Source organism: Sturnira hondurensis, unplaced genomic scaffold, assembly GCF_014824575.4.
Source record: "Sturnira hondurensis isolate 20B ecotype Veracruz unplaced genomic scaffold, ASM1482457v3 Scaffold0014099, whole genome shotgun sequence".
Classification (NCBI taxonomy): Eukaryota; Metazoa; Chordata; class Mammalia; order Chiroptera; family Phyllostomidae; genus Sturnira; species Sturnira hondurensis.
Genome location: NW_028086730.1, coordinates 1,397,129 through 1,411,935, shown reverse-complemented (window position 1 = coordinate 1,411,935; position 14,807 = coordinate 1,397,129). Strand labels below are relative to the sequence as shown.

General features: G+C 60.4%; 1 protein-coding gene across 9 annotated transcripts in view; it reads right to left on the bottom strand.

Annotated features, from left to right (window-relative positions):
• Nucleotides 1-211: 211 nt before the first annotated feature.
• Nucleotides 212-14,807, bottom strand: part of PPFIA1 (PPFI scaffold protein A1) — a 71,193-nt gene continuing 56,597 nt past the window's right edge. For 3 of the 9 annotated variants that reach the window (XM_037062576.1, XM_037062578.1, XM_037062580.1), the window contains 10 exons: nt 14,662-14,743; nt 14,362-14,562; nt 12,940-13,002; nt 8,016-8,191; nt 7,823-7,920; nt 6,449-6,624; nt 5,763-5,831; nt 4,552-4,717; nt 2,218-2,290; nt 212-1,477 (listed from right to left, as the gene is read on the bottom strand). In XM_037062576.1, coding sequence (XP_036918471.1) covers nt 2,229-2,290; nt 4,552-4,717; nt 5,763-5,831; nt 6,449-6,624; nt 7,823-7,920; nt 8,016-8,191; nt 12,940-13,002; nt 14,362-14,562; nt 14,662-14,743 — 1,093 coding nt within the window. In that variant the 3' untranslated portion in view covers nt 212-1,477; nt 2,218-2,228. Of the gene's footprint in view, nt 1,478-2,217; nt 2,291-4,551; nt 4,718-5,762; nt 5,832-6,448; nt 6,625-7,822; nt 7,921-8,015; nt 8,192-12,471; nt 12,499-12,939; nt 13,003-14,361; nt 14,563-14,661; nt 14,744-14,807 lie in introns of all 9 variants that reach the window. The other 6 variants (XM_037062579.1, XM_037062581.1, XM_037062582.1 and 3 more) reach the window with 4 other exon arrangements.

Here is a 14,807-nt window from a genome sequence, read left to right as displayed (position 1 = left end):
TCCTTCGAGGCCCGACAGGACTGCATCTGGGCCTGGAGAGCCGGGGGCAGGGACCACCCGGCCTTCCTGTGAGTGGCAGCTAACACGACTTCCACCCTCCACCTTTCTTATCCTATCAACTGGCTTCCATCGTGAGCTCTCCTCTTGGGGACAGGGTGTCGGTGCACGGGCGTCAGCACCAGCCTGGAGCGAGCGGTGCGGTCACGGCAGCGGGAAACTGCTCAGCACTTTATTGAAGGAAAGCAATAAATAACACTGTGATGAAAAGGGTCCAAAGGCAGGCTGTACACGCTTTGTTCCAGAACCAGGGCGTTCACAAAAGAGTAACAGAAAAGCAGAGGTGACGGTGAACTGCACGAGCCCCGGGAGCAGAAAGCACATGTGAAGACACGCGTCCCCGTCTGTCCCTGCCGCGGCTGCGTGGGGACGGAGGCGCCGTTGTCTGCACGCTGCCCCGCTGGCGGCTCAACTCACCACCTAGAAAGTAAACGTGCTACCTGGTCACTCGGACTGTCCAGAACGGCTGCAGCACCAAATCTAAACATGTGACAGGGTCTGTCCTGCAAACGTGTTTACGAACAAATGTAAAAAGATGGTCTAAGAAAGTAAGGCCTCTATTTTTTCAGGGTCTCCTGAGTCCTCCCTGCGCCCCGAGGCCTCTGCGCCGATCACGCGTCCCCCTGGGGCTGGTCCTCACGAGGGGTCTCGGGGGAGAGCGGAGGCCGCAGGCTCCCCCACCTGCTGCTGCTCATCTGGCTGAGCACTGCCCCGGCTCGTGGCTTCCGCCCGTCACTGATGCGAGCTGTGCCGGGCCGCAGAGTGGGCTGCGGGGGAGCGAGCCGGGTCCAGGGATGGTCCTGGCGTCCTGGCAAGGCTTCCACAGTCCAGATGAGCTGGTCTCTGACAGCAGACGTGTTCACGCTGCAGGTAAAGCATTTCTTGGCAGGAGAAGCACAGTGAGGCCCGTCTCAGAGTGAGCGCCGTGACGCGGGGCTGCGTTCCACAGGGGTAATGCGCTGGGTTGGGGTGATTCTACAAACGCGGGAAAATCCTTTGCTCTGTCGTGGTTTATTATTAAAAAATTAAACAGTAATAATTACAATAAATGCATAATTTACAAAAGCCCTATATTTGTCCATAGGATTTATACATATAAGCATTACAGTACATTCATCTGAAAGACTAAAATTAGACATAAAAACACGAATTGATTTGAAAGGATATTTATAGCCTGGATATACATGAAAAAGTAAGTAACTATATAAATGAAGGCATAAGTTTACATAAATATAAGAAACATTAAATTCTAAAATATTTTCTTTCGGGGAGTCATGAATTTTTCACTAATTAAAAACTCTGTAATAAAATATCTCAGGGTCCATGTAACAAGTGAGAGCAGGCCGCAGATCCGCTGAGCGCTGGGCCGCCGTCCCGGCAGGGCAGCCGCCGCGTCACCTGTAGAAGTAGTGCGGGTAAACTGCAAGAGAGCACAGGGAGCCGTGTGAGCCCGCCGCCCACGGGAGGAGTGCCCCCCACTCCCTTCCCCAGTGCACGGGCTGCGGCCACCACCTGTGACACCGTTGCGGCTGTGAGCAGGCTCACAAGACAGCAAGGGCTGTGTCACGAGGACACTCCTTGACTGGCTTCGTTTTGTCTGAAAGTCACCAATTAAAAGAAAAACAGGACAAGTCCAACCCATTACATTGGCTGAGATATGAGTGCAGCGCACAGCAGCGCCCCCTGCAGCCCACAGGGCGGTGGGGCTGGGGCCTGGGCTCACGCACCACCCTGGCCGGCCCCCAGGAGCTCATCCTGGCCATGGCAGCACAGTTCCGCCACTCGTCTCCCTTGGGACTGTGCACCCACGCAAAGCTCCCCCGGCGCCGAGACGTGGGGACTGAATTGGCACCCACCCCGTGCTGTCACGGTGCCCAGTGGCCGCAGTCCGGTGCTCTCCCGCCCCCGGAGGGCGTCAGCAGACACCGGAGAGGAGCAGTGGCCCGGGTTGGAAGACAAAGCGAGAGCGCGCTTCGCTCTCGGACATGGGGACACGCCCGCTCCTCCGGCGGCTGCAGGCACATGACCCCGAAGTCACCTCAGCGGGTGCGTGGCGGCCCATGCGTCTGCACGTCTTGGCTTCCCGGAGGGACCAAAGCCAGCGGGGCAGCCGCCTGGCCTGCCCCATGCAGCTGCAGGGCGGCATGGCTCTCTACTCACCCACAGGGGCCTCAGCAGGAGTACGTCCTGACCGTCGCGGAGTCCAGCCGCTGCGTCCCCGACACACTGCCTGCTGCAACACCCGCGGGGGGAGGGGGAGCGTGCAAACACAGCATGCAGTTAGTAGGGCCGCCACACCAGGCCCAGGTACACGCGCGCACACCTACAGCAGCACCTGCCGAGGGCTCCGAGGGTGCCTCAGAGTGCGGCTGGACAAGCCGGAGAAAGGGCACCCATGTGTCACCAAGCACAGGGTCCCTACATGGCGCTTCATCTCCTGAGCAGCCCTGGGAGTCACGCAAGTTAATTCCGAAAGAGCCACGAGGCGTCCAAAGACATAAGGCAGTGTCACTGTGCGCACCTCTGCCCTTGGACCACACGCGGCTGTCAGACCCGGGGCAGCGTGAGCACGGTCGGGAGGCAGAAGGGACCTCGCCTGGCCCCTCTCTGCATGTGCTCTCCCCTAAAGGCCCTCCCGGGCGGTGTAAGGGGCCCGGGGCTGTGGTTTTGGGGCAAGGGTATAGGACAACGGCGAATCCAGGGAGACTGAAGCCCAGTCCCAGTTTCTAGGCGAGACAGCGCGCTCCCCGAATGGCTGGCTGAGACGTGCCCCAGGACTCTCTGCAGGCTCCTGCTCCCAGCCGCACCTCTGTCGTGCACCCTGGGAGTGCCCCTCACTGGCGCTCTGCCATGCATCTGGACAGGACGGTGAGACGGCTGGGGCTGCTGGTGGGAGTGGTCAGCTCCACAGCCCCTTCTGGCCCCAGGAGCCGAGAGGCTTCATTTACCCAGAATCCCCGGACACAGTCCGCTTTAAGTTTACACCTTTGATACTGTACAGGGTAGGAAGGCATCTTCCACACAAGGTACCCCCTATAGCCTTCCCTAAGAATACACATGTATCTGTATCTGAACCTGAGGACTCTTCCTTGCTTTTAGAGAGAAAGGGAGGAAGGGGGCGGGGGGGGAGAGAGAGAGAGAGAGAGCGCGAGAGCAAGCGAGAGCGCGAGCGAGCGCTGTGGGTGCAACCAAAGCACTGACTGGCTGGCTCCTGTGCGGGCCCCAAAGGGGCATGGAGCCCACCACCTGGGCGTGGGCCGCGGCCAGGAGCGAACCTGCGAGCTCTCAGCTACAGACAACACTCCAACCAACTGAACTACATGGGCCAGGCCTCTAGAAACGTTTTTAGCTGCCCTCCACTCTGATCTCAACACGGCTGGTGATGCCGGGCATGAGGACGGGGGTTGTGATGAGAACGGAGTGGAGCTACGTGGAGAATAAGGAAGTGCTCAGGCTAGAGAGTAGAAAGCTAAGTTACAGGTAACACTCACAAGTGTTATCTGCTGCCCCTTGAGAGAAAAAGACCACTTTCTAAAAAGCTGCCGCCTCCCCGCCTGGAGCCCACCACTGAGCTCTGCCAGAGACGCCGCTTCTGAGCGAAGCCGCTGCCCTGGGCCCCTCGTCACGCGCTCTTCTCCACGGTTCCCGTGAGCCAGTGAAGCCGACCCTCCAAACCACTCACAGGAGGGACCGATACGGTGACAAGCGATAGAACCCCCACCAGTGCCATTTATGGCCTTTCTGAGTCCACTCCCAGGAGCGGAGTCCCTTGCGACAGGAACACGGCCACAGTGGCTGTGCCAGGCTGGGCACCTTTCCGGAGCATGACGGGATGGCCTATTTAACCATCGCTCCAGGCCGGCACCGCTCAAGTGGCGGAGCAGGGCCCTGCCTGCCGTCAAGTGGGGGCAGCCGAGCTGAGGGGCCTGTGGGTAAACCACGGCCACCTGGTCGCCAGCGTTGTCCCCAAAGCACTGAGCTGAGCTGAGGCCAAACCACAGGCTTGGCTGTCCCCCAGGGACGACTGCCAGGGTTGCTTCTGTGCTCATTTCTGTCTGTGACACAGTGACACGGGTGGATCACAACAGGGACGGAGCCAGGAAGCAAAGGCGGAGCTCCTGGACGTGTGTGCTGCGCTGCCCATGAGGACCCGGCCCCCGGCCCAGTCGGGGGAGGACCTGCACACCAGGGGAGAGAGAGAGGCCGCACACCTATCTCTGCAAGGGTGGGGCCACCCGATGCGCCGAGGACACGCAGTGTGGCTGTATCAGTTGGAAGAGTAGGAATATTCCACCAGACAGGAACTTAAAAAAGTCTCTATCACAGTTAAACTGTCATCAACAGATGTTAGGGTTAATTTTAAAACACTTAAGCCCGGGCATGCAACAGTACTCAAATGCCTCGGCCTGCGTTAAGCAGGCCATTCTGGATCATGCCACAGGGCGCCGGCGGCTCCCGGGGCCTGGGGGGCTGGGCGGCTCGAGGCCCACGTACCGTCCAGCTGCATCTTCCTGGGCTGCATGGAGGGCGAGGACAGCGAGGGAGGGACCCGGAAGTTTGCGGGGAGGGTCTCTGCTGAGCCTGTCGCCAAGCCACGCACGTCCTTTGGTCTAAACTTTTTCCTCCAGGAAGGGGCTCTCCTGAAGCTCTTATCGTCATCCTGGAGCAGTGGAGGACAGAAGCCGAGTGACCGTGTGACAAAGGACAAGAAGGTACAGTCGGGTTACAGCCCTTCACTGATGGCCAAACCCGTGGCCACTTTTCCGGTCCCTTGTCTGTAAACCCATCTCAATGCCCCCGTGATTTCCTGACTCTGGGGCTCTGCTGCAGGGCCCCGGTGTGGTGCTCGGGCAGCTCTGACGGGGCGAGAACCAGGCGGCCCTGGCCACCGGGGCACCCTCCCCCACTCTGTCACTGCGCCTCACTTCTCGTCTGGCAGGCACCCTCCTCACTGGGAGAGGGGGCGTCATCACCTCTCTACAAGTAGCCACCCACTATAAACAGCTGTCTTACGCTGGGGCAGAGCCAGCAAGCACTTCAAAGTCAAGTTCTCTTAACAGCCCACGGAGAGCGAGAGAAGTGACAGTGTAGGGACAGAGTGAAGGAGTCAGGGTTTTGCAGCAGAAATTACTGTGCTGGGCTTTCCGAGAGGACTCCTGCCTCGGCCTCCCCAAGCTCAGGGCCCGCACGGGCAGGACGGCCAGCTGTCCCCAGCACGCAACTGAGGCGGGGCTCACTCTCAGGCCCTGGGCCATGGTTTTGAAAAACATTTCTGAGGGGTATCAAAAGTTAAGTAGCAAAGCTGAAAAACAAAAACAAACCTATCTTACCGAAAATACTTTCTTAACAGCTTATTTGTTAAAAAAACATTTTCAAGAACCGAGCCCAGGCTGCACAGTAAAAACCACCCCTGCCCCCTGGGGCGCCCCGCCCCCCACAGAGCTCACGCAGGGGTAACACAGTAAAAACCACCCCTGCCCCCTAGGGGGCGCCCTGCCCCCCTACGGAGCTCACGCAGGGGTAACACGGTAAAAACCACCCCTGCCCCCTAGGGGGCCCTGCCTCCCCACGGAGCTCACGCAGGGGTAACACAGTAAAAACCACCCCTGCCCCCTAGGGGGCCCTGCCTCCCCATGGAGCTCATGCAGGGGTAACACGGGCGGGCAGCCCGTGCGGATTTAGAAGGCGTCAGACTGGAAACTTACCTCGCTGAACCGCCGGTCAGTCCCCAGGACCAAAAGGTTGTTAAACTCTCTTTCCAGAACAGCACGGGCCTGAAATCACAGAACCACGCCCAGACTCCAATCTAATCGGCAGGACGTCCACGCGTCCCAACTGCCCTACAACCAGGGAGTCCAACGGCCCTGTAAAGAGCTGCGAGTGCTCTGAGCCAGCGTTTCGACATGCTGTCCGAGGACAGGCTTGTGGGGCTGGGGGGGGGGGCAGTAGGAGGGCCCATGGTGGCTGGGAAGCCGCATTCAACAGTGTGCTGCGCGGGCTGGTGCTGGCAGAGGGCGTGGGGCGGAGGGGCGCAGGACACACGGTCTTCGGCTGGAGAAAGCCTCCCGATTCTGAAAGGAGCGAGCCCAGGAGCAGCCCCTCCCACGGAGGGCTGGACTGACGCAGCTCTGGAGCGTGGGGGGGCAGCAAGTGCCTCACTGTTCTGTCTATCACAAGACTCTCTCCCCCGCCACGGAAACTGCAGAGGGACCGACCAAAACAAGGAAGAACCAAGCCCTGCTGGTCTGAGACGTCGCATCACGCATTGGGCACGGAGAGGCGTGATGAGCTGCCCTCGGAGCTTGTCCCTCTGCCCCAGTGCGCACCCCTCCTGCAGCGCCCTCGGCCCCGAGAGCCAGGGGCCTGGCGGGAGGAGGCCGGCGGGCGGTACCTGGGTGTTCTGTGTGGGGATCTGCAGCAGCAGGGCCAGCACGCTGAAGTCGAAGGTCTCGTCCAAGGCCATGAGTGCGCCGTGCACCCCGCTCTCCAGGAGGTTGTTGGCATACTCTTTCAGACCGATGGACAGGACCCAGCGGACCACGCGGTCGTTGCTCCACACGAGCACATCTGCTGGGGCAGACAGAGACACCAGTGACCTCCGGAGGCCGTCTCCCCCATGCATCCAAGGGACACAGGGCACTGCGATCCTGTGCAGAGGTGGCCCTTCAGACCCCGGCCGCGCACAGGCACAAACACAGCCACCAGTGCCTCCAGGCTCGGGAGGCCTCCCCTCAGCTCACGATCTTCAGTGGCCCAGGGCGCTTCTGTGTGGATCTGACATCCGGAGGCCAGAAAAGGAGGGGGGTCCCAGGAGCGGACACTGGCTGGACAGACACGGGCTTGCACACCCAGCAGGTGCCCACCCGGTTCACAGAGAGGACATTGGGAAGACCTCCTCCGTCCCCACAGGGCTGGCCCCAACACGCACACCTTGCTCCATGCGACACAAGCCTTTTTCCTCGTCCCATTTTAACAGGAGAGAAACTTAACGATATTCTCCACCATACTAGAAATTTGGGGGGAAGAGCTTATGCAAAATAATAAACTACTGAACAGACTCGCCGGCTTGACCTCTGAAGCCTTTTCTGGAGACATGACACACACATGTAAATGCCAGCTCACGACGGTGCTCGGGATTTACGTGCACTCACACACGGCCAGACTGAACCTTCCACACCATGTCCCCAAGTACGCTGTCAACCTCCATTTCTTTCTTAGGGAGGGCCGGGGATGACAGCGGCCCTCGCAGGGCTGTGACGGGGATTAAATAAATTGACCCGTACGGAGGAGCACCCTGGTCTCCCCTCCTCACCCCTCCCCACCCGCTTCCCTCCGGAAATGCCTCTGCCTTCCTCCCACGCTGCCCTCCAGCCCCACTGCTGGGCTCCCTGCATGCCGCTCCCTCGACCCAGAAAGCACGGCCCCACTCGGTGCTTTGCATCAGTCCTTGGGTCTGAGGCTGGCGCGGTGGCCCCCTCAGTCTGGTGAGCGAGAAGAGCGGGCTCTCGCCCGCCCTCCCCAGCTGCGCTGACAGCGCTCTGAGCGGCAGGGCGCCTGCGGCCGCACAGCAGCAAACTGCAGGGCACACGCCTCGGGCCAGCACAAGGGGCCAGGCCCCAGCGCCCTGGCCGTCTCACCCAGCCCCCGGAAGACACCACCCCTCCACTCAGAGCCTTTCCTGAGTGGGTTTCAGACAGGAAATGGTGGAGGCTGTGACCCACTGAGAAGCAGAGAGACGCTAAGTCCATTAGACATAATATACCACCTTTTATTTCGTTCTGGCTTTCTTCTCTTTTCCTTTCTAGTTCTTTTCGATCATAATTCAATCTTCGAAGGCACATAATTCCACACTGGAAACTGTTTCTGTGTATTAAAAAAGGAACAACAACCATTAAAAGCAACCAGACGCGGCAACAGCCCGAAAGCCCCGCCGAGCAGGCCACCGTGGCCGGGCGCACCGGTGGAAGCTGTCCACCATCTTGAGCTGCCCGCGCAGGTCCTTCTTGGTCAGGTGGTCCAGCATGCGCGCGTCCACCAGGCACTCCATGAAGTGGCTGCGGTACTGCGGGAGGCCCAGGCTGGGCAGCCATTCGTTCCCGATCCACTCGTGGTTCATGTCCCCGTGGGCCAGCGTCTGTGTTCAACAGTGGGGGACGGCCGTCAGTTCAGAGGGCCGTGGGAGGGTCACGAGAGCAGCTCGCATGCCCCCAACCGGGGTCTGGTCTGTGACTCAGTCCCGAGGGCTCCACTGACTACGGACAACGCTCTTCCTCGTCACTTCCTAACGTTTGCTCTCCTATTAACTACCTGCCTTTTCAATTTGTTAGTGCAGTTTGATACACAAAGAACTACATGATTAAAAACCCACGACCCGCGTGTGTTTCCAAACGTAGCCTACCTACTGCACCAGGACGGCACTGGGACCGCCACCCGCCGCCTCTCTGGGGGGGGGGGGGTGCGCGTGCACGACTGGGCACCACGGAGAACGGCCGCGGCTCATGAACAAGTTTGAAGGGCCCACCCTCCAACACATCCCCACTGGTTTTAACTTTACTTTTAACACCAGTTTTCTAAATTCCCTTAATAAGACTTATATCTGTTAATTTCAAAATCAGTTTAAAAAGTGAATTAAAATAGTTTGAAAAGAAGAAATGAGAGCAAGATTTGATGGGCTGAAAGAAGGAACAAATGCCTAGCCCGGCAGGAAGGCCCAGGCCCCTCTCCAAGGCCCACCCCTCGGGGAGGGTGGGGGAGCCCACGGCACCACCCTGCCTCCGGGACACGTGGCCCAGCCCCCACGGTGACGAGTGCATGGGGGCCCCCTCCAAGACAGACACGTGTCTGCAAACGAAGAGAGTGAAATCATACAGATTGTGTTCTCTGACCTCAAAAAAATTAAATTAGAAATCAATAATAAAAAAGTATCAACATCCCAATCACCAAAGAAGAAATCCTAAGGCACATGAGAAAATATATTGAATCGAATGAGTGAAAGCATATTTAACAACTGTTAGATTTAAAAGCTAAAGCAGTACCGCGGGGGAAATTTATAGTATTATAGATACTTGTGAGGAAAGGTCACAAACCACTAATATAAGATTCTACCTTAAAACACTTGAAAAAAGAGTAAATGAAATCCACAGAGCAGCAGGAAGAAAATAAAAGAGCAGAAACCAGCGAAACAGACACCAGAAAAACTGAAAACAAGGCTAAGACCTGGTTCCTCGTAGCTGTCAACACAGCCGCTCAACCCCCCGCAGAGCAACACAGGGATCAGGGAGGAGGGGCCCGGACACTGAGGGTGAAGGGGCCCCGCGGGGGGCGCGGGGGCGGGGGGGCTGGAGCGTCCACCCAATGCGCCGAGGCTGTGAGTCCGCTTCCCAGGCAGGCCCGGACGAGAATCGGCCAGTGAATGCACCAACGAGCGGGACAGCCAGCTCACGTTTCCCTCTCTTTCTCTCTACCTCTCTCTAAAGTCAATTTTTAAAAAAGAAAAGAAAGGGACACAGGTGCAGACCCTGCAAGGAGGACAAGGAAAGACTGTGTGCGACTGTAAGCAACGTGGACGAAGTGGCGAGTTCCTGGAAAGACGCTCAGCAGGCAGCCGGTGCCCTGTGTCCATCTGATGTGAGTTCGTGGTCCCGGACCTCTGCGCAGACGAAACCTGGGCCCCGAAGGGCTCTCTGGTGCACCCTGCCAACCCACACGAGAGCCCAGCAGCGCTCCACGAAGCAGCGGGAGAGGAGACCCGCAGGTGCTCCACGAGGCCGGTCGGTCCTAGAATCAAACCCGACGGCGTGTCAGAGGAAGACCGTGGACCGACACCCTTCACAGACACAGACGAAGGACCCCGTATGGAGCAAGAGCAGGTCAAAGACACGTGAGAAGAGTGAGACAGGGCGAGTGGGGCTTCCCTCGGAAACTCAATGCTGGGTCTGCACCTGAAAGTCAGTACCACTCCCCAGATCAACAGGCGAAAGAGGAAAAGCATGGCATCACCTCACAGGCGAGGGCGGTGCCAGCGAAACCTACCCTTCCCCTACGGACTCCTGGGCCTTCTGAGTGGGAGCGACCACCTCCGTCTGATGGGGGGCGTCTCCCGGGACACAGGGCGGCCACTACCCCCACACCCCTCCCTCCACAAGGCAGATGCAGAGCAGGGGTGTCAGCCACTCCGGCGGGCAGAGCTCCAGCCCCCAACACACAGCAGGAACCGGGAGCGGACCTGTGGCGGGAGAGGGACCACGAGCTGGCCCACGGTGGGGACTGGAGCCTGCAGAGCCGCCGCCAGCACTGAGCTGCGTGCGGTCAGGCTGCAGGACCCAAGGTCAACACGAGAAATGAACTGGAAACCGATGTTTTCGAAACACCATTTACAGTGCCATCAACAACCACAAGTGCCTCAGGGACGAATCTAACAGAATCCGTGCAAGCTCTGCCCAGGAGAAGAGCAGGTGGCGGGAACGTGTGCACACAGTGGAGACAGAGTGGTGCCCCGCAGTCTGGGTCCGCAGCGACTCGGCCACACTCACAGGAAGCCGTGCAGCGTGGAACCCGCAGAAATAGGACTCTGCCCACCACCGCGTCCTGGCACGCTGGGGGCCGGCACGCCCTCCAACAGGGACACTGGAACTCTCACAGGGAAAAGCAGTCTCCCCGTCTGCTCGACACAGCCGTGCCTGAGGGGCACCACGGACACCTCCGGACATTGCCACGGCTTCCCGGCCTTTTAGGCCTTGCTCTCGGCCCGCTTCCCGGACGCCTGGCGCGTGAGTGTCCAGCACCTGCCTCCTTAAATGCACTGCATGCTCTCAGACTCAAAACGCAGAGACGTTTCCACACAGAAACTCCCTGGGGGCAGAGCCGACTTCACGCGCATCTCCGCGCTCGCCTCTTCCCACACTTCTCCGGGGTCAGGAACAGAAGTTCCGGGGAGGGCCAAGCTGACCCCAGGGAGACTGGGTCCCCCGGGCTGCAGCCCAGCTCCTGGCCAGCACGCGCGCAGGGCTCTCCCTGTCAGACCCGTGGGCAACAGCAGACGGCTGCAGCCCAGGGCCTGTGCTTCCACCTCAAAGTGACACAGCCCCAGTGCAGTCTGTTGAGCTCTGTGAACTGGGGGATGCTGGCAGGGATCACGGCTGTCCCATCCACGGCCGTGCTCTGGCAAGCAGCGGTCTCGGGGACACTCAGAAGTGCTCGCTGACCGGCGCGTTGGTGGCTCTAACCGCACCTCGCTGCATTCCTCCCCCAGGGCCAAGGGCACCTCACACCTGCCCCTGGCTCCAAAGCTGGCCGCTCGGGGGCAGCAAAACAAGGACAGCCGCGCCTGGCCGCGCCGCAGACACCGGGACACGGCCTCCTAGCCTTCCTCTGCTCTGGACGCCGAGCAGCCCCCACTGGCACCCGAGACCGACTGCTGGCCAACCTGGAGTCCCTGGCTCGGCTCCCCCACACTTGGGTGTCTGTGGCAAAGAGCAAGGTCCGGCTGCTCTGCTTCGCAGGCCAGTACTCTGACGGGGGTCCGCGGGGAAGTGGGCGGGCCGGTGCCTCAGTGTCCATGGGGCGCGCCCCTCTAGCTCTCTGAGGACTGCGTCGGGCCCAGGACAGCGTGCTGACTGGGCCGATGGCTAATGGGACACTGATCTGGAGTGGCGGCACAGACACAGGGGGTGCGCGGGCTCGGAGCATCACCTCTCCTCTCCTGCTCTGCTGACGAGAGGCAAACAGGTGTCTGACCGACGGTGTGCACTCAGGAAGGTCCACATTCAGAACGATCACACACGCATCGCACCTGGGGACCTGCCCCACGGCCTTCAATGAGAACCTCGGGAAAACAGGCCTGTCTCCCGTGTGTGGCCACCACTGTGATGCTAAAATGTGCGACCCGTCGCACGCAGCGCTGGGGTCTCTGCGGGAAGCCACGGCACCAGCGAGGCCGCATGACAGCGGGGAGAGAGCTCCCCGGGCTGAAGCGCTGGGCCGCCCGGCACCCAGGACCATGTCGAGCAGAAGAGGCTCAGGGCCCCAGATGAAGGGAAAGGTCGTCGAGCACCAGCGCAGACGGAGGTGGTCCCTGGCCTGCCTGCGCTGGGAATGCGCCCGCATGTGGGTTTTAGAGCAGCCGCAGATCTCATCTCTAACACAGCCCCGCTGGGACTGAGACACGTAATCTCAGGAGTATGAACACCCACGTGCCCCCGCGGGAAGTGTGGGGATGGTCAAAGTTGTCCATGAGACGCCCTCTCGTCACTCCTGAGTCCTGCACTTTGCTCTGACTGGTGCCTTCCCTCACTGACAACACTCGGAATAAACTGAGGTATTAAAGGCGTCAAGAAAAGTAGAGTGTAAGTCGTCATACTCCAACTCTCTGCTGCCGTGCACACAGTGAAGAATAGATTAAAGAAAGTCTCCAACCTGAGCCCAGCTCCCCTCCTCATCCTCCTGGGTCACGCGGCCAGGATGCAAAAGAACACCACGGTTAGTGCTGCTGGGTGGGACGCGCGCACACGGACTCGGCGGGCAGGGCCGCCCACGTCTCATGCACGCTCATGCACGCTCATGCACAGCCCAGGCCCTGTCCCGCGTGCAGACGCAGGCACCCCGCGGCCAGCACGGGCTGCATGCGGGAGGAGCATGCCGGGGGCAGGCCCTCATGGCGGGGGCTCCACGGGGCCTCCCCTCAGGGAGAAAGAATCCAATCTACTCTACAGGGAGCCAGTCTACCGACTCTGAAAAAAAAGTCTACAAAAAGACAAAACACAAAAGCCACCACCCCACGTAACTAACGCCCAAGGGCACGCTCAACCAGAACAGGTGATGCAGAACGCTGTTCCTGGCGCAGCTGAGCGGCACGCCCATGGGCGGCGCGCCGGCAGGACTGACCGTTTGCGGCGTGGCTGCGAGTGTCTCCATCTCCTCGTGCGTGAGCCAGACATTCCCTGTGGTCTGGGGCGACCCCAGTGACCAAGCACGTCCAAGGCCAGGGAAGCAGTGACAAAGAAGAAAGGTGGCAGACACGTGAGCCTCGGGCACTCCAAAGCAGCCGTGGAAGGCCACCCTCAGTCCGGAGGGCCTCACAGAGAACGGCGTGCTGACCCCTGCTTGCCCCCCGAGAATGGCCCCGCCTCAGGAGCACTGCACTGTCGGCGGCACGTGGAGGAGAGCCCACGACCACCAGTGTGACCACCGTGCTCACCTCCTGCAGCGTGTGGACGGACAGAGAGGACATGCATGTCGGCTCCTGAACACGCACCTGACAAGCCTGCGCCAGCAGAACACTCGAAAGGCCCGCACAGAAGCCGGCTGTGGGGGGCGGGTGCCGGCCCAGTGGCATGCCAGCGGGAGGAGCCTCTTGGCAAGGACAGCCTGGCCCCGGGCGGGGGCTGGGGGGGTGAAGCGGCAGGAGCAGGCTGTTCCCCGGGAGCAGGGGCTCCCTCGGGAGGGCTGGGCTCTGCACTGCTCTCCGGTAGGAGCTGCCGTCACTAAGATGCTCTAGAACGGTGTCAGGGACACGGCCCAGCACTGCGGTCTCTGGGAAGGCCCCTCTACCAAAACCGGGGCGCAGGGGCCAGAAGAGCTCCTGTGATGACAGCCCCAGGGAAAGCGCTGTCTGCACAGCAGGTGAGCGTGGGGGGCTGCCTTCCAGCACCGGTGGCCTTTCCCAAAGATGCATGTGGGGCAGACACAGCGTGCGGGACCCCAAGTGCAGAGCAGCGGGGGTCTAAAGCAGGCCCTGGCCGGCTCCACAGACGGGCCCGTCCTTGGGCCCAGGGTTCCAGCCGAGGTTCCCCCTCAGAGCACACTGAACGCAGAGGGGGCCGGAGCCTGCACTTACCTCCCAGGCGACCTCTTAGGTTACTTCTCCACTGTTCCAACCAGGAGGACCCCCGCTAAGGACTTTCGTGGTCACCCCACCCCACGCCTGCCCACATGTGGGCTGCTTCGCCCTGAGCGCCAGCGGCTCCTGCCCCCCAGTGGGAAGCGGCGGCCGATGGGCTGCACCACCCAGCAGAGGAAAACGTTGGCTGTAACACAGCTGGGACCTAAGCTCTCTCCCTTCGCTTTTCATAAACGTATGTTTAAATGCAGCCATTGCTTTTCTGCGTTTTCAAGAACCGCTCCCTCCGTGTCAGAGCCACTGCAGCAAGCTGGAGGTTGCAACAACACGCGGTAAAGTCCTTCATCACCCAATCGTCACAGATGAACGGTCACCGTGCTTCTGAAGGTGGGGGTTTTACAAGGGAACCCGGGTGTGCTGGAGCCGGAGGCGCGACAGCAGCAAGGGCGTGGCCAGCACGCACGTACCGTCCGAGAGGTGGGCGGGGCCGACGGGCTGGTCAGTGACATGATCTCCTGGATGGCCAGCCGCAGCTTCAGCCGGTGCAGCGGGTTGCTGATGCCGATCTCACGCTGGATCTCGGTGTCCGACAGCGCGGACATGATGGCGCCGCTCTTCACATTGGCCCGGCAGGCCGCCACGTACCAGGCCGGCATCCCCACCCAGAGCTGGGGACAGGAAGCGTCAAGGCCGGGTCAGGCTCAGAGTGTGGCTAGGGCCACACGCCCACACACACCACTCTCGGCCCTGGGCAAGAAGAGGCGTACCTCCAGCCAGACGACGACCGTCGGCCCGTCCCACTGCGCGAAAGGTAGGCCTTGTCGCCTGGCTTCCTCGAGCAGCTCGTGCCTGTGGGTGACAAGACATCAGGTTGGGGTCCCCGTTGTACTCAGACAGGAAACACTCCGACTGA